At 44.8% G+C, this 25508-nt stretch overlaps 1 protein-coding gene across 1 annotated transcript; it reads right to left on the bottom strand.

The window, feature by feature from the left end:
- Positions 1-23353: 23353 nt before the first annotated feature.
- On the bottom strand, positions 23354-25224 carry LOC123040579 (uncharacterized). Its single transcript, XM_044463382.1, has 2 exons — positions 23706-25224; positions 23354-23567 (listed from the first exon to the last, which is right to left on the bottom strand). The coding sequence occupies exons 1-2, from the start codon at positions 25042-25044 to the stop codon at positions 23437-23439; spliced, it is 1470 nt and encodes a 489-aa protein (XP_044319317.1). The 5' UTR covers positions 25045-25224; the 3' UTR covers positions 23354-23436.
- Positions 25225-25508: the final 284 nt, after the last annotated feature.

Genomic DNA, 25508 nt, shown 5'->3' with positions numbered 1-25508 from the left:
TAGCCACCCGTCCTCGATCTGCGCAACCGGCTCCGAATTGAAGGTCGGAGCGGACTCGTGTGCGGCCTCCAGGTTACTGTCCGGCTGCAGAGCTAAGTCATGCCCGTCGTGACAGTGCGGCGCACTCGGCTGTGGCTCGAATCCATCGAAGATCAAGTCCCCGCGGATGTCCGCCGTGAAGTTCAAACTTCCAAATCTGACCTGACGGCCAAGGGCGTAGCTTTCAATCTGCTCCAGATGGCCAAGCGAATTGGCCCGCAGTGCAAAGTCGCCGAATACGAAGATCTATCCGGGGAGGAAGGTCTCACCCTGGACTGCGTCGTTGTTGATGATCGAAGAAGCCATCGAGCCTATCGGTGACGACACAGAGGAACTCTCAATGAAAGCACCAATGTCGGTGTCAAAACCGGCGGATCTCGGGTAGGGGGTCCCGAACTGTGCGTCTAGGCGGATGGTAACAGGAGACAAGGGGCACGATGTTTTACCCAGGTTTGGGCCCTCTTGATGGAGGTAAAACCCTATGTCCTGCTTGATTGATATTGATGATGTGGGTATTACAAGAGTAGATCTACCACGAGATCAAGGAGGCTAAACCCTAGAAGCTAGCCTATGGTATGATTGTTGTTCGTCCTACGGACTAAAGCCATCCGGTTTATATAGACACCGGAGAGGGCTAGGCTTACACAGAGTCGGTTACAATGGTAGGAGATCTACATATCCGTATTGCCAAGCTTGCCTTCCACGCCAAGGAAAGTCCCATCCGGACACGGGACGAAGTCTTCAATCTTGTATATTCATAGTCTTGGAGTCCGGCCGATGATGATAGTTCAGCTATCCGGACACCCCCTAGTCCAGGACTCCCTCAGTCCCCCTTTTAGTATTGGTTGTAGCCACGACCCGGTACTAAAGGGGATGCGCTGGCGCAGGTGCGGTGCGGGCAAGTTTAGTCCCACCTTGCTAGCCGAGGGCGCCCCGCACCTGTTTAAAAGCCCCGGCGCGGCTGCTATATCGAACTCCTCTTTATAGCAGGCTTCTGGGCCTAACTCTGCCTCTTAGCTCTGTTGGCCTACTGGGCCCTGCAGGCCTGCATCCTGGCCCAACTACAGGTTAGGTTACTAATCGTATGCAGGCCGCTATGGCCCAGTAGGTGGGCTTTTTTTATTTAGTTTTTGTCTCAACTATTTTTATTTTCTTTTTTACTTTATTTATTTTCATTTATTTATTTCTGAATATATTTTTTTAGGTACAAAAAATTACAAACTTTATGTTAGTGCGAGTAGTTTTCAAATTTGAATAGTTTAAATTTTTTTATTTAGTTTTTGTCTCAACAAAAAATTAGTTTTTTTTCTTTTCTACTCTATTTATTTTCATTTATTTATTTCTGAATATTTTTCTATAGTTACAATAAATTACAAACTTTCTGTTAGTGCCAGTAGTTTTCAAATTTAAATAGTTGAAATTTGAATTATTTGACGAACTAATTTATAGACGAAGTGCATCCAGTTTTTGCACATAAAATTTCTTCGTGTTTCAAATACCAAAACACATAAGTACCCTAACTATTACAAAGATTCCCTCCGGTTTGTTCGAAGCGGCACTTTCCAGATATATAAGTCTAGAAAGTCACTACAGAAGAAAGTGATGATGGTGAAGCCTATCACATGCCAGAGTGGGATCTTTGGGTGTGATACTTTTTCTTCGCGTGTGTCCCTTTGCGCCGTAACCATGGACAATCTTCATCATTTAACTGGATGCTTGGATCAATATTCACTCTGAATGAAGCAATTTCATCAAACTTTTCATAATCTTCTGACATGTCTGTCTTGTCATCAACTCCAACGATGTTTCTTTTCCCTAAAAGAACTATGTGGTAGTTTGGCTCATCGTATGATGCATTCGCTTCCTTATCTTTTCTTTTTCTCTGCCTAGTAGACATATCTTTCACATAGAAAACATGCGCCACATCATTGGTTAGTATGAATGGTTCGTCTGCATACGCAAGATTGTTGAGATCCACTGTTGTCATTCCGTACTGCGGGTCTTCCGTTACCCCGCCTCGTGTCATATTGATCCATTTGCACCGAAACAAAGGGACCTTCAAACCACCTCCATAGTTCAGTTCCCATATGTCCTCTATGTAACCATAATATGTTTCCTTTCCCGTCTTGGTCGTTGCATCAAAGCGGACACCACTGTTTTGGTTGGTGCTCTTCTTATCTTGGGAGATCGTGTAAAATGTATTCCCATTTATCTCGTACTCTTTGGAAGTCATTATATTCGAAGATGGTAACTGGGACATCAAGTACAAGTCATCTTCAATATCGCCATCATGCATGGCATGTGTCTGCAACCAACTGGCAAAAGTCCTCGTTTGTTCACGTGTAATCCAGTCGTCAGATTGCTCCGGGTGTTTGGAGTGTAGAAAATTCTTGTGTTCCTCCATATACGGAGCCACCAAGGCGGAATTCTGTAAAATTGTGTGTGCTTCAGTGAGAGAATGCCCGTCCATACATATTATTGATCCCCTCCTGGCGTGCCTTTTCCATCCAGTCTGCCCTTATACCGCGATTCAGGAACACCAATCGGCTTAAGGTCAGGAATAAAGTCAAGACAAAACTCAATGACCTCCTCATTTTCATGGCCCTTCGAGATGCTTTCTTCTGGCCTAGCACGGTTATGAACATATTTCATCAAGACTCCCATGAACCTCTCAAAGGGGAACATATTGTGTAGAAATACAGGACCCAAAACGTTAATCTCTTCGCAAAGGTGAACTAGGACATGCGTCATGATGTTGAAGAAGGATGGTGGGAACACCAACTCAAAACTAGCAAGACATTGCACCAAATTATTATGTAACCTTGGTATGATTTCTGGATCGATTACCTTCTAAGAGATTGCATTGAGGAATGCACATAGCTTTCACAATGGCTAATCGAACGTTTTCTGGTAGAAGCCCCCTCAATGCAACCAGAAGCAGTTGCGTCATAATCACGTGGCAGTCATGAGACTTTAGGTTCTGGAACTTTTTCTCTGACATATTTATTATTCCCTTTATATTCGACGAGAAGCTAGACGGTACCTTCATACTGAGCAGGCATTCAAAGAAGATTTCCTTCTCTTCTTTGGTAAGAGTGTAGCTGGCATGACCCTGATGTATGCCGTCTTTTCCGTGCATACGTTGCTGGTCCTCCTGTGCCTCTGGTGTATCTTTTGTCTTCACATACACGCCCAAAAAGCCAAGCAGGGTCACGCAAAGATTCTTCGTCACGTGCATCACGTCGATTGCGGAGCGGACCTCTAGGTCTTTCCAATAGGGCAGGTCCAAAATATAGATTTCTTCTTCCACATGGGTGCACGTCCGTAAGCGTCCTTCGGAACAGGTTGTCCGCCAGGACCCTTTCCAAAGATTACCTTCAAATCCTTGACCATATCATGTACATCAGCACCAGTACGGTGGCGAGGCTTCGTCCGGTGATCCACCTCACCTTTGAAATGCTTGCCTTTCTTTCTTACGGGATGTCTGCTCGGAAGAAATCAACGATGTCCCAGGTACACATTCTTCCTACAACTATCCAAATATATAATGTCGGTATCATCCAAATAGTGCGTGCATCCGCAGTATCCCTTGTTTGTCTGTCATGAAAGGTTACTGAGAGCAGGCCAATCATTGATGGTCACGAACAGCAACACCTTTAGGTCAAATTCTTTCTATCTGTGCTCATCACACGCACGTACACCTTTTCGATTCCGCAGCTGTAATAGTTCTTCAACTAATGGCCTTAGGTACACATCAATGTCGTTGCCGGGTTGCTTAGGGCCTTGGATGAGCACTATCATCATAATGAACTTCCGCTTCATGCACAACCAAGGAGGAAGGTTATACATACATAGAGTCACATGCCACATGCTATGGTTGCTGCTCTGCTCCCCAAAAGGATTAATGCCATTTGCGCTTAGACCAAACCATACGTTCCTTGGTTCACCTACAAACTCCTCCCTATACTTTCTCTCGATTTTTCTCCACTGCGACCCGTCAGCGGGTACTCTCAACTTTCCGTCTTTCTACGGTATTCTCCGTGCCATCGCATCGCCTTGGCATGCTCTTTGTTTTGGAACAAACGTTTCAACTGTGGTATTATAGGAGCATACCACATCACCTTGGTAGGAATCTTCTTCCTGGGGCGCTCGCCCTCGACAGCACTAGGGTCATTGCGGCTGATCTTATAGTGCAATGCACCGCATACCGGGCACGCGTTCAAATCCTCGTACTCACCGCGGTAGAGGATGCAGTCATTAGGGCATGCATGTATCTTCTGCACCTCTAACCCTAGAGGGCACACAACCTTCTTTGCTTCGTACGTACTCCTGGGCAATTTGTTGTCCTTTGGAAGCATATTCTTTATCATTACCAGCAACTTTCCAAATCCCTTGTCAGATACACCATTCTCTGCCTTCCATTTCAGCAATTCCAGTGTGGTGCCCAACTTTTTCTTGTCACCTTTGTAATTCGGGTACAACAATTTCTTATGATCCTCTAACATGCGCTGCAACTTCTTCTTCTCCTTTTCACTTGCGCAGTTTCTCTTTGCATCGGCAATGGCCCGACCTAGATCATCAGCGGGCTCATCTGATGCCTCTTCTTCAGCTTCTTCCCGCATGGCCGGCTCAGCTTCTTCCCCCATTGTTGTATCATCGTATTCAGGGAACCCATGGCTAGGATAGCTATCGTCGTCCTCTTCTTCTTCATTGTCTTCCATCATAACCCCTCTTTCTCCGTGCTTGGTCCAAACATTATAGTGGGGTATGAAACCGGACTCAAACAGGTGGACGTGAATGGTTCTTGAGTTAGAGTAATTGTGATCATTCTTACAGCCAGCACATGGACAAGGCATAAAACCATCCGCCCGCTAGTTTGTCTGAGCCGCAATCAGAGAAGTATGCATGCCATCAACGAACTGGGGAGAGCATCAGTCATCATACATCCATTGCCGGCTCATCTTCATTACACACCACCGAATAGACCAAATTAATACAAGTTCATACATAAAGTTCATACAACACTTAAATGCAACATACAAATAACTCTCTAGCTAAAGCATTTAAATGCAACAACAAATGCGATCAAGTACGCAACTAAGGTAACAATTGATCCAATAGCATAATGATACCAAAACACACTATCAATGGCATATTTTCTAATCTTTCTAATCTTCAACCGCATTTTCTCCATCTTGATCTTGTGATCATCGACGACATCGGCAACATGCAACTCCAATTCCGTCTTCTCCCCCTCAATTCTTTTCAATTTTTCTTTCAAATACTCGTTTTCTCTTTCAACTAAATTTAACCTCTCGACAATAGGGTCGGTTGGAATTTCTGGTTCACATACCTCCGAGATAAAAATATCTATGTCAACTTGATGGGCACAATTTATCATAAACACGAAATGCAACAAACAATTTTAAAAGAGAATATACCACATCCGAATCATAACACGGACGAGGGCCGACGCAGACGGATATCAAAACCATGGCACTATGTATAACAAACAACGTACGGGTAAGATAATTATACAAGTAACTATATATGTAAATCACACAAACATGATTTTTTATATATAAAAAAGATAAGAACAAGAGGCTCACCACAAGGTGGTGCCGGCGACGGGTCGGTGCGGACGATCGACGGTGGTTACGACGGAGACGGGAAGGCACTAAGTAAAGCACACCTACATATGCAAACTAATAGTTATTTTAAGCTCAAATTGCATATAAATCAAATAAACTACCACATATAATTCCTCCCAAATTACTAAAACCCACAAATTAATCACTATATAAAGCATTGCAAGAGCTAATCTAGCAATGAGAAATGAAAGGACAAAGTTGCTAACCTTTGTAATCACTTGAATGGATGGGGGCCTTCAAATCTTGACAAAATATGGGCAAAATGTGTGATGAGCTCGAGGGGAGAAGAGGAAGAACAAAGAGGAGGAAACGGGAAAGGGGGAAGAATAGAGCGAGCTGGGCGAAGGGTTTATATGTAGGATGACCTATAGTACCGGTTCGTGGCAAGAACCGGTACTAAAGGTGCTGGACGGGCCCTAGTCTGACAACATCCTGCCACCACACCCTTTAGCACCGGTTCGTGCACCGGTGCTAAAGGTTCCGCATGAGCCGGTACTAAAGAGAGCAGCCCGCCTAGCCGTTGGAATCACTAATGGTTACATTAGTGCCGGTTTAATTTCAAACCGGGACTAATGAGCTGCACATTAGACCCTTTTTCTACTAGTGGTAGGTGGCCCGTCGAGCCAGCCGGATACGAGCGAGGCAACTCGCTACTCCACCTCCCTCGCCTAGCTCTACGGAGCCAGTCGCCGCCCCAAGCCGGTGCGTGGTTCAACAACTCGCCGCTCCAGGCCAGGAGGGGCGAGTTGCTCCATGCCGACATGCGCGGGGAGCACGGCGACACTAGCATCGCCGCATCCAGTGTCTGCTACCGCGTCATCAGCCGTCGATGCGAGCGTAGCCGCACCATGCACGTAGAGAAAGAAGTCGGCTGCGCGGATGTCGACGAGGTGATGGCCAGTACGTCTGAGTCCGACACCATCATCGAGAATAAGTTGAACACGGGAGGCCGCCGCCGCTTGTATCCCATGGAGGCTGCTGCAAGTGCCCTGGTTGGTTCTCCTTTATCTAAGACCATCTTGGGCACCCGCGTGAGCTCCACAAAAGCACCCCCATCCTCCGGATGAAGCACCCTGTTTGCCGCTCCGATGAGCTGTGCAGCTGGACATAGAGAAGATACGAATATGCCTTCGGGGCTCTCGACAGTCCGGTTAGCGGGCTGTCGGACATGAGGAAGACAAAGGTATCCGCCGTGGCCGGCCGTAGACTAGTGTAGTGTATCCGTGTCGTGAGAATGGAGTTCTATGCAATCCTATGTGCACGTAGTTTTACCTTGTTTGCACAAATTCCATATGGTTTGTCAAAAAAGAGTTTGAAATAATGTATAATATACTAAAAGATACTCCTCGCTGTGGCTAGTCTAACAAGTGCCAAGAGCAAGAGCGTGGTATATTGCTAGTTGTGCTAATTAAAGGGCGCGCCTGAACTGTGCGCAACTCGATCTGTATGCCTGGGCTTGCATCAGTGTGGCATTCCGGAGATTCAGGCGCATCAGTGGTCTGAATCTGATTGAATCCTTTCCGGTTAGCAGGCGATCGAGATCGGATCTTTGGCGCGCCCCAGGGAGGATCCAGGGAGACTTTTCTCCGGCCTGCCTGGGGTCGTGGGGGGTGAGATGATGGATCAGTGGCATGGCCGGTCCATGGATTCCGTACGCACGCGGTTGGTACGTACTGCGCTGGTGGGAGTTCTTTATCCGCTCTTCCTCTCTCAGGCCTCCGGACTACTACGTAGCACTACTCCTGCAGCTCCGCTCAATGATGGCCAGACCACCCTCGAGCCCTCCGAGGCCGGCCGGTGCATGCGGCCGGCTCGCCGTGCACCTGCCTGCATCATTGACGTACGTACGTACGTACACGACGGCGAGGCTCCTGTGTAACGAGCTCCGGATTCGGTTAACGCCACCATGCCGCGGCATCGCCGGTCCGCTCGTACGCCCGGCACGGCGCTACAGTGTTGCGGATCAGCCTTGCGTGCGTACGGGCCCTGATGCCGGATACATACAGAGCCATGCATGGCTCACGCACATCGGCGCCCGGTCCAATCCTTTGATCATCTCATCATGAATCTTTTCGGTGACTGGGCGCTCGCTCATCACGCTCCTGATGAACCACCAGCTCTTTTTCACTGTCTCGCCACCACCTTCAGTACCACTGGTACTTTGTGTACTAGTGCTGTGCTGCTCCACTTAAGACTAGCATCACAGAAGTACGGTGGTGGTAATTGATAAACCTGACGACTGATTGTCTGCAGGTAGAAAAAAAAACGATCTGCTGCTGTACCGGAATCGTACCGAATCTGTACGGCGTCGCTAGTTTATTATTGCGGGGTGCACGTGCAAAATCTTTTCCTTCTTTTTTTTTGAGACAATCCTTCTTTCTTACCACTACTTTTTTTTGAGGGGTGAAACACGACTTTATTCATCATAAGCCACAAACTGTGGGACGCGTCTTTGGTCATGGGACAGACCAAACCAAACATGACGACCAGGACCTCTAGAGAGGGAAAATTTCTCTAGACTATGTGCTTCATAATTAACAGCACGACTCTCGAAACTAAAGACACATTGAAACTCGGTAGCTTTAAGGTTTATCTCGCTTAAGATTGCTCCAAATCGCCCTTGCGAGCGCTTGTTGATGCCCTGGACCACCTGTTTGCAATCTGAGGAAACCACAAATTTCCTGACGTTCAGATCTTCCGCCAAGGATAGGGCCTCGCGGCATGCTATTGCTTCCATTGTGGCTGGATCAAAGCTTCCCTCAATCACTAAGGCCGAACTGCCCATGTAGTTGCCCGTTTCATCTCTGCACACAACAACTGCTGATCCTCCTCTCGCACCCCCGCGTCGACATGGATTTTGCAGAAGCCCGGGGGTGGTCTTTTGGGTTTCTGTTGACGTACGGCTGGGGTTTGATTGATTGGAGCAGCTCGGCGACGGCGGGACGTTCTTTGGGTCACCAGAGCCCATTGGGTCGGTTCATATACATCACATCACAGAGTGTGGGCCTAAGTAGTAGCCCGCTGCGTTAGAATTTCAGGTTCTTGGTAAAAGTAACTGAGAGCTCCTATACGAACCAGGGACCTCCATCTTTGTACGCACGAGCATAGCCATCACGATGGACAAGCTTTCTTGCTTTGATATGGCGTGCGGAGCCAAATGTAATGGAGACCCAAACATTTTCTCAAATTCCTAACGCAAAAATTATTTTGAAAAGGTGTTTCTTAAAAAGCGAACACTTTCTAAATTTTAGAAGAAAACCTAAAGGCTTGAACAAATTTTTGATAAACTGAACACTTTTTAAAATCCCGAACATTTTTTGAATTTAGAGAACAAAATTTTGAAATCGAAAACAAAATTTTAACATGAACATTTTTTAAAGCACGAACATTTTTTTAATCTTGAGAACAAATTTTGAAACAGAGAACAAATTTGTAAGCGTAGAAATTTGAGAACAAAATTTGAACATGAACATTTTTTAAAAGCACGAACATTTTTTAATCTTGAGAACAAAATTTGAAACAGAGAACAAATTCGGAAGCGTGGATTGTTTTTCAAAGCATGATTTTTTTTTTTGAATCTTGAGTACAAATTTTGAAACGTAGAACAAATTTGGAAGCGCGAACAATTTCTTAAAGCACGAACATTTTTTGAATATTGAGAATTTTTTTTGAAACAGAGAACAAATTTGAAAAATCCCGAATATATTTGGAAGCGCAAACATTTTTTGAAAACCTGAACAAAAAAGTTGAAGTCCGGTACATTATATTAATTTCAAAAGTTTTGCACTTTTTTGTGTGACGAGAACAATTTTTAAAAAACTGAACATTACATGGAAAAGCAAACAAAATTTTAATATTTTGAAAAAGAAGAGAAAAGAAAAAGAAAATGAAATAGGAAACCAAAGAAAGAAAACTATCAGAAAAAACGAAAAATAAGAAAGAAAAAGGAAACAGAAAGGGATTTGAAAATCTGAAGAACAAAAAGGAAATAGAAAGAGAAGAAAACGAATTGAAAAAATGAAATAAAGAAACAGAAAAACAAAGAAAGAAGAAAAAAAGAGAAATAAAAAAAGAAACAGAAAAAGAAAAAAACCAGTGAAAACCGGTTCAAGAACCTGCTGGAAGGTTCCCAAAACTGGTCAGGAACCTTCCAGAAAGTACCCAAAACTGGATACTGTAGCACGCGTAGTTGGGCCGGCCCATCTGGATCGCTAGGTCGGCTCTGTGCGTTCGCTCGACAATATGCCGCAATGAGCGTCCGCTGGGATATTCCAAAGTAGCTTCCCGGTGGGACATTGTCGGTCACTGCTATTAGTACGTACAGTACGTACTTCGCTTATTGAGCAACGGTGGGCTTGCCGATCAAAGATATATAAAGGTCGAGCTAAAAAAGAGGATATATATCAAGGTCAGTAGGCCACCTTTGTTATGTTCTGCTCTCTCTTCTCGCAAAAAAAAATGTACTGCTCTCTCTGGCTGCTGTTAGGAAAATACATCAAACCATCTTCCCGGCAACAATTACTCGTTGGGGTATTATTTCTCACGAACCCTCCTATGTGACGCTCAGCGCGCCAAGATGTCACACAAACACACATAGTGTCATGACTGGTCCAACCCCCATGGCGCTCCGCGGCGATGCTGTAGCGACAGGAGCAAAGCACCAGAGTGTTTTTTTCTCTTCCTTTTTCTATAGTTTTCTAGTGGTTTTCTAGTTCACTAGTTTTAAATTTTGGATTTCAAAAAACACGATTATTTATTTATTTTAGAATACTCTTTAAAATCGAAATATTTTTAAAATATTGGAGTTTTTATGATCAATATTCAAAAAATAGAAAGCTTTTATACTGCCGCAAAAAATAGAAAAATTTACATTTTTGAAACGTTTTGCAAAAAAGTGAACATTTAAAACTTGAATAAAATCGGAGCAAAAAAAAGGAAACAAAGGAAACCAAATAAAAAAATGGGAATGGAACCGAACGAACCAGCCGATCGATGAAAAATAAGGGTGCGGGGGAGGGTTACATGAGCTGGCTCATACGAGCGTCGCCCTATGTGTTTGCTCAACATTTAGTGATGACAATTGACAAATAAGTTTTTTTAGCAAACAATCGACACTTTTTTTGAGAATCTAAAAATGATTGACAAATAGGTATCACTATTTCTCGCTTTTGATGGGATCCATTAACGCATAATATTTTGGGTTTTCTCTTTCATAAATCATGAAATTTCATTTAAAATATACACAATCAAAAAATAAGTTGAGTTATCTCACTCGTTTGTGTAGAATAAAATTTTAAAATAAATAAAATTTATACATATAACAAAGTAAAGAATTCACGTACTTATACATGCAATTTTAAAAAAATGTTCAAACCCTTTAGATAATGTTCATATAGTTTAAGAAAGTTTTCTATCATTTTCAAGATACATTCATGTATTTAAAAGATTGTTCACATATTTTATAAAAATCATATAGTTTTCAAAAAAAAGCATGCACACATTTTTATAAAAAATCATGCAATTATTAGCATGCGTTTAAAAAAATGTTCAAGTAAAATATTAAAAGACTATTTAAAGAATGTTCATGTAATTTTAAGAACTATTTGCACCTTCTAGAAAATATTTACACCGTCTAATAAAATGTTCATGTTATTTTTTAGAAGTGCTTACACATTGGTTTTGAAAATTGTGGAAAAAAATTATAAATAAAAAAATTAGATTGGAAAACTAAAAGAGAAAATAAAAAAAATAGGAAAAGGTAATAGAACCATGAAAATAAAAATGGACAAAAAAGAGAGGGAATCGGACCAGTCAATTTTGGTAAATTTTGGTAAAGCTTGACGGAGTTGGAGCGATTCAAGCACCCCCAGCGATGGATTTTCGGAGCCCGATCACAAGGACCGAAGCACGAGCGGAGCAAGCTTGTGATCAACAAGCTCTAAATACACGCAATGTGCAGTTCATATGGTGTTCGTCCTCCCAAACAGTCCAGGAGTAAAGGTCAAAGAATGATTAGTCAGCTCATACCTGAACAAGCATGCATATAATTAACCTAGCAGATGAATAGCACTACGGTGCAGAATGAATAATGATAGATTGGCCAAACAGTCATCCCTACAAAGTTCGAATTAATTGTGTCTTAATATCCAACATACTCATGAACAGAATTGCAAATAGCCTGCTGAGGTCATACTCATGAACAGAAATGTGATACAATTTCTTGCTTCCCACATCCTCTGACAACGGTACCATATTACCCAACAGAAAGAAGTCCGCATAACCCCCTCAGATTTCAGAAATCGGTCACTTAACCCCCTCAACTCTAAAACCGGGTATTTGCCCCCCAAAAGTTTAGAAAACCAGACATAACACCCCCTGATAGCTTTGGAGGTGGTTTTGAGAGTGGTTTTATCCACCAGGCCTGTAACCACATGATTTCTCGTGGAGTGACGATCGACACTCATGCCATCGTTTCGGCCGTGCTTCTTTGCCATCAGTATCTACTTTGCCACTAGATGCTGCTACTCGCCCTCACTCGCATCTCAACGTTGGTTTATATCTCCACACGAGACCAGTTGCAGTTGGTCGCCTCCATGCCACCACACGCACATGCTGTATGCGGCCGCTGGTGCCATATTCGTTTTCACATTGCAGGCTCAGCTCTAGCTCCATGCAGCCAAGCACTCTCCGGCGACATGGGACGACGTCAACGACGCATGCTGACGGTTTCGCTCAATCCTTGCTACGACTCTGCTATGTGGCTAGCTTTATCAATCACAATCAATTAACATATGCATGCACAATAGAGCCGGCTGATTGATCATGCAGCCGGCCGGAAGGCAACACACACACGCGTACACAAGGTTCTCATCAATCTTTGCTTTGTCCGATTCAGTACTACTCCTAGTAGCAACGAACGTATCACTCAAAATGATCGGATCGCCACTAGCAGTGCCAGTTTCGGACAAGCCTTCGCGTTCTCGCCATGAACAACTCCAACCACTGCTCGCCCATGCTGCCAACGACAGAAGAAGCAGCACTGCAGCAGGAGCAGCACCATCAGGCAGTACGAGTCGCGTCATGAACAGTTCGGCCCTATGTACACCTTAGATTTTTCCTTCTGTAGGTCTGTTAACTCGTGCCACATTGCAAAACTGCCTAGTGAAACCGCTTATAACAATGTGTGGGGGTGTTTTGTCTGGTTTTCTAAACATCAGGGGGCTAAATACCCGGTTTTAGAGTTGAGGGGGGTAAGTGGCCGATTTGTGAAATTTGAGGGGGTTATGTGGACTTCTTTCTTACCCAACATCTATTCCAACTCGATAGTATCCCCTTCATCACCCATCGTAGGCAGATCTTCGCTGGGATTGATCGCAGTCAGCTTCTTCCGAAAGGATTCGTGCAACACCGACCCTGGTCGCTTTGTGTTGCCCCTTGAAGCTGCACAAACCAAAGCCCCATGTATTAGTTTAGGAAAGGAGTAGAAGTCTAAAAATCACAACGTTTGAACTTATGAAGCCAATTTGTATGAACTTGCATTTAATAGACCTCAGATTAACTATGGTAACATAGCATTCTCTCTACCGCTAGCAGTTTGAAATCGAGTTGAAAAATGTCTTATCTTATGATTCTTATCAGAGAGTGGCGAAAAGGTAGAGACATACCTCGAGCGAGAAATTTAGAGATGGTAGTGCGCGTGTACGCGAAGGCCATGCTGGCGTCTCGTTGCGTGATGTATTTTGCGGCTCGCTCCACCGTCTTGTCCTTCATGTTAACCGTAATCAGCTGTGACACACTGTCATGTAGGCTGGTCTTGGTCATCAGGTAGAGAACATCGTCATCACAGTTCACAGGAGCTGAGCGTGGGGTGACCAACAAACAGGGACGGCTCCATGGGGTTCACCATATCACGGGAATTCAGCTCCCCGTCCTTGGTGAAACCCGAATCACCAGGCGCATTGCTCCATGTGACGGCCGTCCAACCATTCGGGGTGCGCGAGCCCGGGCTGGCATGGAGCTGAAGGTCGACGAACTTGATCCGGCCATTGACAACAGCGATGTCCCGGAAGAAGGACGACGTGGAAGACATGCCATAGAGAGGGAGGCCGTTGTCCGGCTGCATTGGCTCCGGCAGCGGTACGTAGCGGAGCAGCCTGGGGCCGGGGAATTCCTCCTCCCCGGAAGGAGCAGGGACATGCACGTCGCAGAGGATCATGCCGTCCCAGAGATCGACCCAACCCATGGTGCCTCCTACGGTGACGACCTTGTTGCAGAGATGCTTCGGAGGACTAGGAGCGTCCTGCGGCCGTGGAAAGGCAGCGGGTGTGCGGGTCCAAGCGTCAGCCATGGAGTCGTAGGTGTACAGAACGTACTGATTAGTATCATATATGCAAAGCGTTGCGATCTTGTAAGCGTCATAGTCGTTGCTGCTGGTGAAGGGGAGTTGGAGTTGCTCGCTACCGCTCCTGGAACGGTAGCACAGGATGCCAACCTCGTTATGGCCAAAGTGGCAATCAGATTCATGCTGCTCCGGAAACACTTCGCTGGGCAGCGGCCTGAGCTCTGCCAACCCGTGTCCAATGAATCGAGCGCGATAGACGAAATAGATGCACCTTGGCGCGTACTGCAAGGTCCAGTAGTGGACAAGGCCAATGACGGCGAGGTCGCCCTCCGCCCTCAGAGCAGAACCGGGTGGGGTCACCGCTGCCGTAAGACATGCAGAAGTAGGAGACGTGCGGCGGCGGGGCGAGGCAGAAGGTGACCTGCATCGTGTCCTCCTTGCCGCCGCGCCCTTCCTCTCCTGGTGACCGGGCAGCGGGCGGTGGTGTGGTTGCGGTGGTCGATCATGTAGGTGTCGTTGTCGACGAGGGCTTCGCGACGGTCCCAGGAGTCCCCCTCCGCTTCCCCGTCGCGGCTTTCCGGCGGAGGACGCAGGGACTCATCGTGATAGCGCTTGCCTAACAAGGATGCAAAAGGATCTTCGTCGTCTGACATCTTGATACACTACTGGTATTTTTCTGTGAGGGGGGATATAGGACTGCTAGTACTTATCGGACCTGCAGTGAGTTGGTACTGGACTCAGATTAGTAGGAAGCAGAACCTTATGAATCTTCGGTTCTCTTCTACAGAAGAAAGGGGAGTAAGTAGGGATCACTACAATAGATCATTTTCAGCGTGACTTGCAATGAACAAACTTCTTCAGCAGCAAACAGCAAACTTAGCACTAAAATCTTCACTTTTTCATCATGGCATTACTACTAGCAGACAGTTGATCTAATAGCACAAACAAATCTAAGCACATTAGCTACAAAATGTACACCTAAACTACTACGTAACTTTTAGCACGGTAGCTAGAAAATCCATGTAATTAACCAGTTAAACAAGGGAGAGAACAGAGGAGGAAGGAGGAGGCATGAGACAGGGAGGGGGAGGAGAGAGGAGGAAGGAGAAGACAGGGAGGAGAGATGGGGGCGGACAGAGGAGGAAGAGAAGGGAGGAGGGGACGGACGAGCTACCTCGGGCTGTGGCGTCATCGGCCGGGCGCGAGCAAGGGCGGCGGTGAGGACGACCGTGGCGAGCAGCGGTGGCGGCGGCGTCGACCGGAGGCGACCAGATGCAGCGGCGAGGACGCCCGAGGGCGAGTAGGGGTGGCCGCGGCGGCGTCGAACGGGGACGAGCAGGGGTGGCGGCAGCGTCGACCTGAGGCGACCAGGTGCACCGGCGAGGACGACAAGGACGCGGGGTACAGAAATCAGGGGTGGCGGCGCCGCGGCGGCGTCGAAGTGGAGTTCGTCCTGAAATCAGCCCATTACAAAAGAAAAATTACCATTCATTAAAAAAACCGGAAATGTTAACGCCCACACGTGTGGGCGTTCACAACACCGCCCAAACGCGTCCAGAGCCATCAGATGAAAAAAGCACGGATCTTGAAGCGTGTCCCAGCCACGTCATCAACTGAGCGTGTGGCAGGAAGGACGAACGTGCCGCACGACTGAGCACAGCTGAGTTACCTCCCATCGCCCGCACAGAGGCCACTTCCCCACCCACAGCCGTATCCCCCCCTCCTCACAACCACATGTCAAATCCCTCATGGTGAGCTCTTGGACGGCGACCGAAGCGAGGGTGACGGCGAGGGGATGCTGCGTCGGCGTAGCTCCCCATGGCTGCCGAGGGGACGAGCAGGCGGAGGTCCTCGACTACCTCAACGACGACCGGGAGGTCGGGGTCGAGGGGACGTCCTCGACCGCGCCCGTAGAGGAGAGCCTCATCCTCGACCTCGCCCAGCACTGGCGAGCTCGACGGAGGAGCCGCGTCGAGGAAGGCACGGTGGGAAAGGAGCTCGGAGGAGCCGCTCCGAGATGCGGCGGCTGCTTGGTGGTGCCCGAAGCGACGCGAACCGGCGCGCCGCACGCTGATGCGGATGAGGCCGTCACGGCCTAGCTCGAGCAGCGCCCGGTCACAGGGCCGAGATGCGGTGGTTGTTGACGGCGCCGAGCGCGACGTGGACAGGCACATCCCACACTGATGCGAGCGCGCCGCCATGGACCACGACCCTCCCATCCATCTTCAGGGTAACACTCCCTCCCTCCCTGTGTGCATCGTCTGATGGATCTCTGTTGTTGCTACTGCAATCCTCATGTGGGTTTACTAATTTCTGTAGGATGTTGCTAGATTGTTGCACTATGTGATTCGTCTGATGCCTTTGATTAATTTCGTATAGCACTGAAACTAGTTAGAATCTAATTGTAGGGTAATGAACGAGAGAGCACCAGGTTTCAGATCTGTGAACTTTTTTGTGGTTTCAGACTTGTGATCTTTTCATGGCAATTTGACAAAAAAATCCATGGCAATTTTGTATATGCATTACCATTGCAAGTTTTATCTCTGGCCTTGTTTGTAAACAATGGCATTTTACCACATATGACTTTCTCATGTGATTTTCCATGGCACATTCTTTATCTAAAAACATTGCAAACTTGCCATGGCAACTTATCCATGTTCGAAAACATCGCAAATTTATAGATATTCCAAAAACATGGCAACTTAGCATGTTCAACAACACGGCAAACTTCCCATAGCAACTTTTGCCATGTTTGAAAATGTGTCAAAGTTGTAGATGTTGAAAGAACATTTCAACATACTATGTTCAACGACATGGTAAACTTGCCATAGCAACTTTTGCCATGTTCGAAAACATGTCAAAGTTGTAGATGTTCAAAAAATATGGCAACTTAGTATGTTCAACAACACGGCAAACTTTTGCCATGGCAACTTTTGCCATGTTTGAAAACATGTCAAAGTTGTAGATGTTGGCAAGTATGCCGTGTTCGAAAACATGCCAAAGTTTGTAGATGTTCGAAAACATGGCAAAGTTGTAGATGTTAAAAAACCATGGCAACTTAATATGTTCAACAACACGGCAAACTTGCCATGGCAACTTTGCCATGTTCGAAAACATCACATGTTTATAGATATTAAAAAAACATGGCAACATACAATGTTCAACAACATAGTAAACTTGCCATGATAACTTTTGCCATGTTCAAAAACATGTCGAAGTTGTAGATGTTCAAAAAACATGGCAACTTAGTATGTTCAACAACACGGCAAACTTTTGCCATGGCAACTTTTGCCATGTTTGAAAACATGTCAAAGTTGTAGATGTTGGCAAGTTTGCCGTGTTCGAAAACATGCCAAAGTTTGTAGATGTTCGAAAACATGGCAAAGTTGTAGATGTTAAAAAACCATGGCAACTTAATATGTTCAACAACACGGCAAACTTGTCATGGCAACTTTGCCATGTTCGAAAACATCACATGTTTATAGATATTAAAAAAACATGGCAACATACTATGTTCAACGACATGGTAAACTTGCCATGGCAACTTTTGCCATGTTCGAAAACATGTCAAAGTTGTAGATGTTCAAAAAACATTTCAACTTAATATGTTCAAAAAACATGGCAAACTTGCCATGGCAACTTTTGCCATGTTCGAAAACATGTCAAAGTTGTAGATGTTCAAAAAACATTTCAACTTAATATGGTCAAAAAACATGGCAAACTAGCCATGACAACTTTTGCCATGTTCGAAAACATGTCAAATTTGTAGATGTTGGCAAGTTTGTCGTGTTCGAAAACATTGCAAAGTTTGTAGATGTTCGAAAACATGGCAAAGTTGTTGATCTTAAAAAAACATGGCAACTTAATATGTTCAACAACACGGCAAACTTGCCATGGCAACTTTTGCCATGTTCGAAAACATCACATGTTTATAGATATTAAAAAAACATGGCAACATACTGTGTTCAACGACATGGTAAACTTGCCATGGCAACTTTTGCCATGTTTGAAAATGTGTCAAAGTTGTAGATGTTCAAAAAACATGGCAACTTAGTATGTTCAACAACACGGCAAAGTTGTAGATGTTCAAAAACATGGCAACTTATTATGTCCAAAAACATTCAAATCTTGCCATGTCAAACTTAACGGGCATGACAATTTTTGTTCACGGGGCACGGCAAAAATATTTAATTTCACAAACCAAAAGTGGGATTTTTCTACATTTTCTTTGGAATGGGAACTTTTTACTTTTTTTGACATGTCATTTTTTACTAATTTCTTTGACATGGCAAATTTATTATATAGGGCATGGCAATTTTAATTTTAATACGATGGAAAATTTTACATTTTTCTAGAACATGAATTTTTTAAATATATAGCATGGCAAATATACTTATGTAGCCATGGAAATTTTTACTTTATTCCCATGGCAAAATTACTCTATTTTTTTCATGGCAAATTTTAATCCATTTTTGCCATGGCAAAATTTACTACAGTTTTTTCCATGGCAAATTTTACTCTATTTTTGCCATGAAAAATACCATGGCATTTTTAACTTATGAATTTGCCATGGCAATATAATGTTTGTTTGTATGATGGGAGTTTCCATGTCTTGTTTTCTTCTGGGTCATAAAAAAATCTTTTTCACCAATGGCATTTTTCTGCTTTTTATAGGGGCTGGTATTTTATTTTTCATATCATAGCGAAACTGGGCTTTTTTTGGGTTACTGGGCTCTTTTTTGGTTTGACAGGGAAACGGCCTGTATGGCGATCTGGAGGCTGTTCGAGGGCTGGGGAGATTGTACGGAACGAAAATCATTCGATCGTTGCCCCTCCAGACCGGACGTGCGGGCAGCCTTCTCCCCTGCCACACGTGAAAATCGTTCGATCGTTTCCCCTCCAGACCGGATGTGCGGGCAGCCTCCTCCCCTGCCACACGTGTGGCACTTATCGGCGTCCAAAAAAAACTAGTTCGGAATACAAAAACACAAAACATAATTTGGTGGGATAAAAAATGCATGAAGGACTCCAAAAATTTGCCATCTCAAATTTATTTAACAAAAATATAAAAATAAATGTGTCAATTTGCGAGGAAGCCAAAAATTATTGAACGAAAACAGGTAAAAAAATGTGTAAACAATTGTAACAAAAAAATGCATAAATTGCCATGAGAAAACACAAAAAATTGCCAGGATCCCCTAAAATTGCCATGTCGAATAATCATAACAAAGAAAAAATAATATATAATTTGCCAGGAGAAAACTGCATAAAAAATGCCAGGAACCTAAGTTGCCATAACAGAACAAATTTAAGGAAAAAAATGTTGGTAACATAGAAACATGGCAAATAAAAATAAAAATGGTAATAATTATAAATCAGTGTTGACATGGTAAATTTAGAAATAAACATGACAAAAACTTTAAAATTTTGTTCTCTGAAATCAAGGCAAATTTAGAAAATCATTTCGCTAGAGTAATGGAAATTATCTATATGTACATGAAAAATCATGACACTCGTGGCAAAATTGTGTCCTAAATCATAGTACATTTAGAGAAAATGTTGTATTGGTCACATGGAAAATGTAGAGATTTTATCCTCTAAAAGCATGATTTTTTTAAATTGTTTATAATGGTCGCATGACAATTTAAAAAAATTACATTTCATAAATCAAGGCATGGTTAGATTTTTTTTAAAGAAAGTCACATGGCAAATGTAGGCAAATTAATTTCCTAAATAAGGTACATCAAGAAATTTTGTAATGCTCACATTGCAAGTTTAGGATTTTTTTCTAGAAAACATGGCAAATTTTCGAATCTCTCTCTCTCTCTCTCTAATCTATGGGACATGCATGCAACCTTGAAGTGTAATATTTTTGTTGCCTTCGTAATATATTTACTTTTTTGCGGGAAAACTTTCAATCTATTCATCTTTAGGCATAGTACAACGAATACCAAAACTAATAAATCACATCCAGGTCTGTAGACCACCTAGCGATGATTACAAGCACTGAAGCGAACTGAAGGCGCGCCGCCATCATTGCCCCTCCCTTGTCGGAGCCGTGCAAAAACTTATTGTATTAGACAGTCAGAAAATTGCCTTGCTAAGGCCCCATAGGGACAACGCACCAGAACAACAACTGTGACCGATAAAGAGTAGCGTAGATCGAAAGGATCCAACCTAATGAAACAAGAACGTAGATGAACGACAACCACATACGAGCAAATCCATCAAAGACAGATCCGCCGGAGATACACCTCCACACCCCCACCGACGATACTAAACGCACCACTTGAACAGGGGCTAGGCAGAGACAACCTTATTCCATCTTCAGGGAGCCGCAGTTGTCTCGCCTTCCTAAGCAGGACACAAACCCTAACAAAACTCGAAGAAACACCTGAAACGGAGCCCTCCCGCCGACAAGGGTCGGGATCCACCGCGCCCCTATGACCCTAAAGCCACCGGAGACGAGGCGGACCGGTGCGAGCACTGGCGGGAGGCAGAGGAACCCTAATTTTTTGAGAAAGGAAACGGTTGTGTGTCATTTGGTGTCCAAGGTAAGGAATTTCCTTAATATATTTACTTACTAGCACTATCACACAGTTTCAAATGTCATGAATGCTCTACAATATGCACATGGGGAAAAATTGTCTCTTTCAATATATTTGTAAAAGGAACAAGAAGGAGATATTTGCATTGTTACCACTAAAAGTTAAACAATATGCACAAAATTGGTTAAGGCAAAGCTCGAAAGCATATATAAATATTACATGAGGTACATTTGTTAAAGTAGTATACTTGCCCTTCCAAAGTGCATGATGTTTTACACAATATCCAACTTGTAACTTAACCTTACAAGTATGCACTACAAATAAATAACAATTATGCTTTTCCCAAAAATACAAAATCTTGAATTTTTATCTAATTTAATTTCAACAAGTTTTGCCTACTAATTGCCAATGATAGAAAAATTGAATCACCAAATATAAAGGACATCATGTATTTTATAAAAGAGATAATAAAAATGAAAATAAAATACATCATATGGCATCATAAGTATAGTGTAGTCTAATTTTGTATAGGAGTTTGATATAAAAGTAAACTAGATGTAGGTATTGCTCGTGCATGTGTGCGGGCCACTCTGCTCCAATCCTTAAAGGTGTGTTCACCTATGACGTAAATGGACGACAAGGGAAAGAGTGTTAACGAAGAAGATAAATTTAGTGATACATCTCTCGCTTATCCGAACTATTAAAGAAATTTTGTGAAGCACGCTCACAATCATTTGCATGTCATTTATCACCAGGATGACGCGGAGTTAGTTCAAGATTGGGAACTTCAATATATGTTGTCTCAGATCTCGCAATTTATTCCATAAGAAAAGAATGGATCTTGCAATTTATTTCATAAGAAAAGAATGAGTCTCAAGACAAAGTAGTTTCTTGTCTTGAATTCCATCCCAACCTAATTAAGTCATTTCAAATGTTTATTTCCAGTCGTTTTAGGCTTTGTGTGATTGTTGATGTTTCTTATCAATTAAACATTTTGCAGGCCTGCTACAATATTATTGTCATCTGTGTCATATTAATGATGATGAACAATGACTTCCTAGCTTTGTAGGAAATCGGTTCAGAAGTCAGGATGAAAAGGAGTTGATGCCCGATGGTCGGAGGATATACATTTGACTGATAGGTAAGCTCACTTCATGATCTTATTTTTGGTGATGAGCCTGAGGCCATAAAAAAATGTTCATGGTAATGTTCGAGAGGTTAATTAAGATAGTTTGGTGACTTGATGTAGGATCTTCCTTTGTAGAACCTTGAAGGTCCATCAAAACTTGAGGTAGGAGCTTTGACTCGAAGCCGTCAAAAAGGGCTGCAAGAGTAGCATGATGAAATATAAGCTCTGAGAATTTCCCTGGTAGAGTTGCATCAACATCTTGAATCTATCAAGATTGCCCTTGTAGACCAGCATGAAGAAATTGATGCTGGCAACAATATCAAGGAAGAGAAAATTTTGACTTTAAAAGAGGCTAAATGATATTGATGGAATGCTTAAGTTCATCGCTAGGGTGTCGTCGCCAGCATCCCATGGCTGTAGCTAAACAAACACCCCATCATACTAGTGCATTGTTTGATGGTCATGAAACTGTGTCATGTGTCTTATTTGATTGTGTGACTCTGTCCCATGGTTGGTTTTTGCAATGTTTCACACAATTTGTTTGACAATTGTCAAGTTTGCGATTTAATCACAGATGCGAGAGCTAAATTTGCATTCAAATCCAAATTTTGCATAAATTCATATTAAAATTCTCAAAATACGAATATTGCAATATAAAACAAATTGATCGCGTCTACAAACTATAACGGTTATGTATGTCGTCGCCAACTTATGGACCCACATGTAAGAATCCACATCACCCACGTCTGGACCCACTTGGCAGCAACCACGTCAGCATCTCACCCGACCCATATGTCTGAATTACTGACTAGTCAAACGCCATCATCGTAACTGTTGGTGATGATCACTGTCAAAGAAAAGTTCATTCTTGACCCATATGTAAGTAGCCACATTAGCGTGTACTAGGCCCATATGCCAGTACCATTGACCGTTCAAACCTGACACTCTACCGGTCCCCGGTAAAAAAAATTCAGCCAGACCCACATTGAAGCAGCCACGTCAACATAATTGTTGACTGATCGAACTAATGAACCTATTAATAGTGATTGATTGTCGTCACCAAATTAAAACAATCTTAGGTGACAAATCAGCCAATCAAAGGTGACAGTCTTGTCGTCACCGAAAATGGGCTTCTGTGACAAAATTGGTTTCACGTCTTAGGTGACAGAAAAAGTGGGACCGTCAAGATTTAAGATTTTGTGATGGCGCTTCAGTAACGATGGGGTGACGGGTGACGGCTGAATCCCGTCACCAAGAACATTTTCGATGACGAAAATCAGTTTTACATGACACATGTGAAGCTTGGCTAGAAGTCCTCGGTTTTCTAAGTGAAGGCTCACCACGCTGCTCTTCAAAGTGTGGTATGAACGGGACGTCGATGAAAGCGTGTTGCACGCCACTGTCGACGGTGAAGGCGATCGTCCCACGACCATGGGTCTTCACCACCGAGCCGTCGCCGAAATGGATAGTGTCGGTGATGGATTTGCTGAGCTCGGCGAAGACGCTCTGGTCTCCCAACTGTTGTTTGAGGCTCCGTTTCCAGCAACCAAATGGTCCGCGCATGTGGTTTGAGGCTCCATTGTCGGTGTACCTCATTAACAAATTTCCGTATCATGCCTCGCGTGATTGCTTGGTACTCGACAAATGAAGCGTCTCGGATTATTCTAACATTGATATTATTATTGGCCACGAAAAACAACAGTGCCCTACCCAAACATGAATTCACATCTATTCCCAGTCCATAGTGTCCCCTTCATCACCCAGCGTAGGCAGATCGTTGCTGGGATTGATCGCATGCAGCTTCTTCCGAAAGGATCCCTGTAACACCGGTCCGGGTCGCTTTGCGTTGCCCTTTGAATCTGCACAAACCAAAGAAAGCCTCATGTATGAGTTTGGAAAAGACAAGTCTAAAAATCAAACAATCAACACTCAGCCTGCTAGTGCGACATACGTCGTTGAAAAATGTGGATCCTATCAGAGAGTGGTGAAAAGGGTACCTCGACCGAGAAAGTTGGAGATGGTAGTGCGCGTGTACGCGAAGTCCATGCAAGCTTCTCTCTGCGTGGTGTATTTTGCGGCTTGCTCCAGCTTCTTGTTCTTCATGTTAACGGCGATCACCTGTGACGCACTGTCATCCATGCTGGTCTTGGTCATCAGGTAGAGGACATCATCATCATGGGAGCTGAGCGTGGGGTGAGCAACAAACAGGGACGGCTCCATGGGGTTGACCATATCACGGGAATTCAGCTCCCTCTCCTTGGTGAAACCCGAATCACCGGGCGCCATGCTCCATGTAACGGCCGTCCAGCCATTCGGGGTGCGCGAGCCCGGGCTGGCATGGAGCTGAAGGTCGACGAACTTGATCCGACCGTTCACCACGGCGATGTCCCGGAAGAAGGACGAGATGGCACGAAAACGGAGGTCGTTGTCCGGCTGCATTGTCTCCGGCAGCGGCACGTAGCGGAGCATCCTGGGGCCGGGCCCAGCAGGAGAGGGGACATGCACGTCGCAAAGGATCATGCCATGCGAGAGGTCGACCCAGCCCATGGCGCCTCCCACGGTGATGACCCTGTCGCAGAGATGCTCGGGAGGAGCGTTCTGCGGCCGTGGAAAGGCAGCGGATGCGCGGCTCCAAGCGTCAGCGACGGAATCGTAGATGTAGAGTACGTACTGATTAGTACCATAGTAGCAAAGCGTTGCGATCTTGTAGGCATCATATTCATAGTCGTCGCCGATGGTGTCGGATTTGGGACGGCCGGCAAGGGCAGGGGCAGGGGTGGAAGCGGAACCGTAGCGGAGGATGCCAATTTCGTTATGGCCCAACTGGCATTCAGATTCATACTGCTCCGGAAACACCTCGCTGGGAGGGTGCGGAAGCAGCGTGAGAAGAGGGCCTTCATTGCCAAGGACTGGGGCGCGGTAGACGAAATAGACGCAGCTCCGCGCGTTGTGGAAGGTCCAGTTGTGTATCAGGCCGATGACGGCGAGGTTACCCTCCGCCGCGAAGATGGTGGGCTCGCAGCGGAACTGGCTGGGGTCCCTGCTGGCGTAGGACATGCAGAAGTATGAAACACGTGGTGGCCGGGAGAGGCAGAAGGTGACCTGCATCATGTCCTGCTTGACGCCGCCGCCCCTGACCTTCCTGGCGATGGGGCAGCTCGCGGTGGTGTGGTTGCGCTCGTCGATCATGTACGCGGCGTTGTCGACGAGGGCTTCACGCCGGTCCCAGCAATCATCCTCCCCTTCCCCGTCATCGCCGCTTTCCGGCGGAGGACGCAGGGACTCGTCGTGATAGAACTTGCCGAACAAAGATTGAAGAAGACCGTCGTCTGACATCTCGATGGGATCTAACACTACTGCTACTAGTATTTATCGGAGCTGCGGTGGAGTTGGTACTGGAAGACCGACACGGATTGCGCAGTAGGAGACTGAGGCGGAGACGGAGACGGATGAATCACATAGAGATTGATCTCATCTCTTCGATTCCGGAAGGGAACAGGAGCGGAGGAGGAAGAACTACAGAAGCAAAAGCAGAGTAGAGTGACAAAGGATGGTGGAGGCGGAAATAGAGTTAATTACACCATTAGGCCGCGCTTGGATTGAGTGTAACTTAATACAGGTGTGTGAATTTTACAAGTGTATTTTACAGGGCTAGACTAATTTGCGGCCGGAAAAGATACAAACGTACGGGGGCGTGTATTTTTTACAGGTGTATCGGAAGGAAACACGGTAATCCAAACGCGGCCTTAGTGTCACAACTTGGCGTGAAAAGTCAGTTTAGTGCTTAAACTTGTGGCATA

This window comes from Triticum aestivum, chromosome 2B (assembly GCF_018294505.1).
Source record: "Triticum aestivum cultivar Chinese Spring chromosome 2B, IWGSC CS RefSeq v2.1, whole genome shotgun sequence".
Taxonomy (NCBI): Eukaryota; Viridiplantae; Streptophyta; class Magnoliopsida; order Poales; family Poaceae; genus Triticum; species Triticum aestivum.
The sequence above is the reverse complement of the archived record's forward strand: the minus strand, read 5'-3'. Positions and strand labels throughout refer to the sequence as shown.

What these genes read in the sequence shown, in the direction of transcription:
- LOC123040579 (XM_044463382.1), bottom strand. Translation starts at nt 25,044, where the DNA reads ATGTCAGACGACGGTCTTCTTCAATCTTTGTTCGGCAAGTTCTATCAC. An exon ending in CTCCAACTTTCTCGGTCGAG is followed by an intron (nt 23,568 to 23,705) that starts GTACCCTTTTCA and finishes TGGTTTGTGCAG; the next exon opens with ATTCAAAGGGCAACGCAAAG.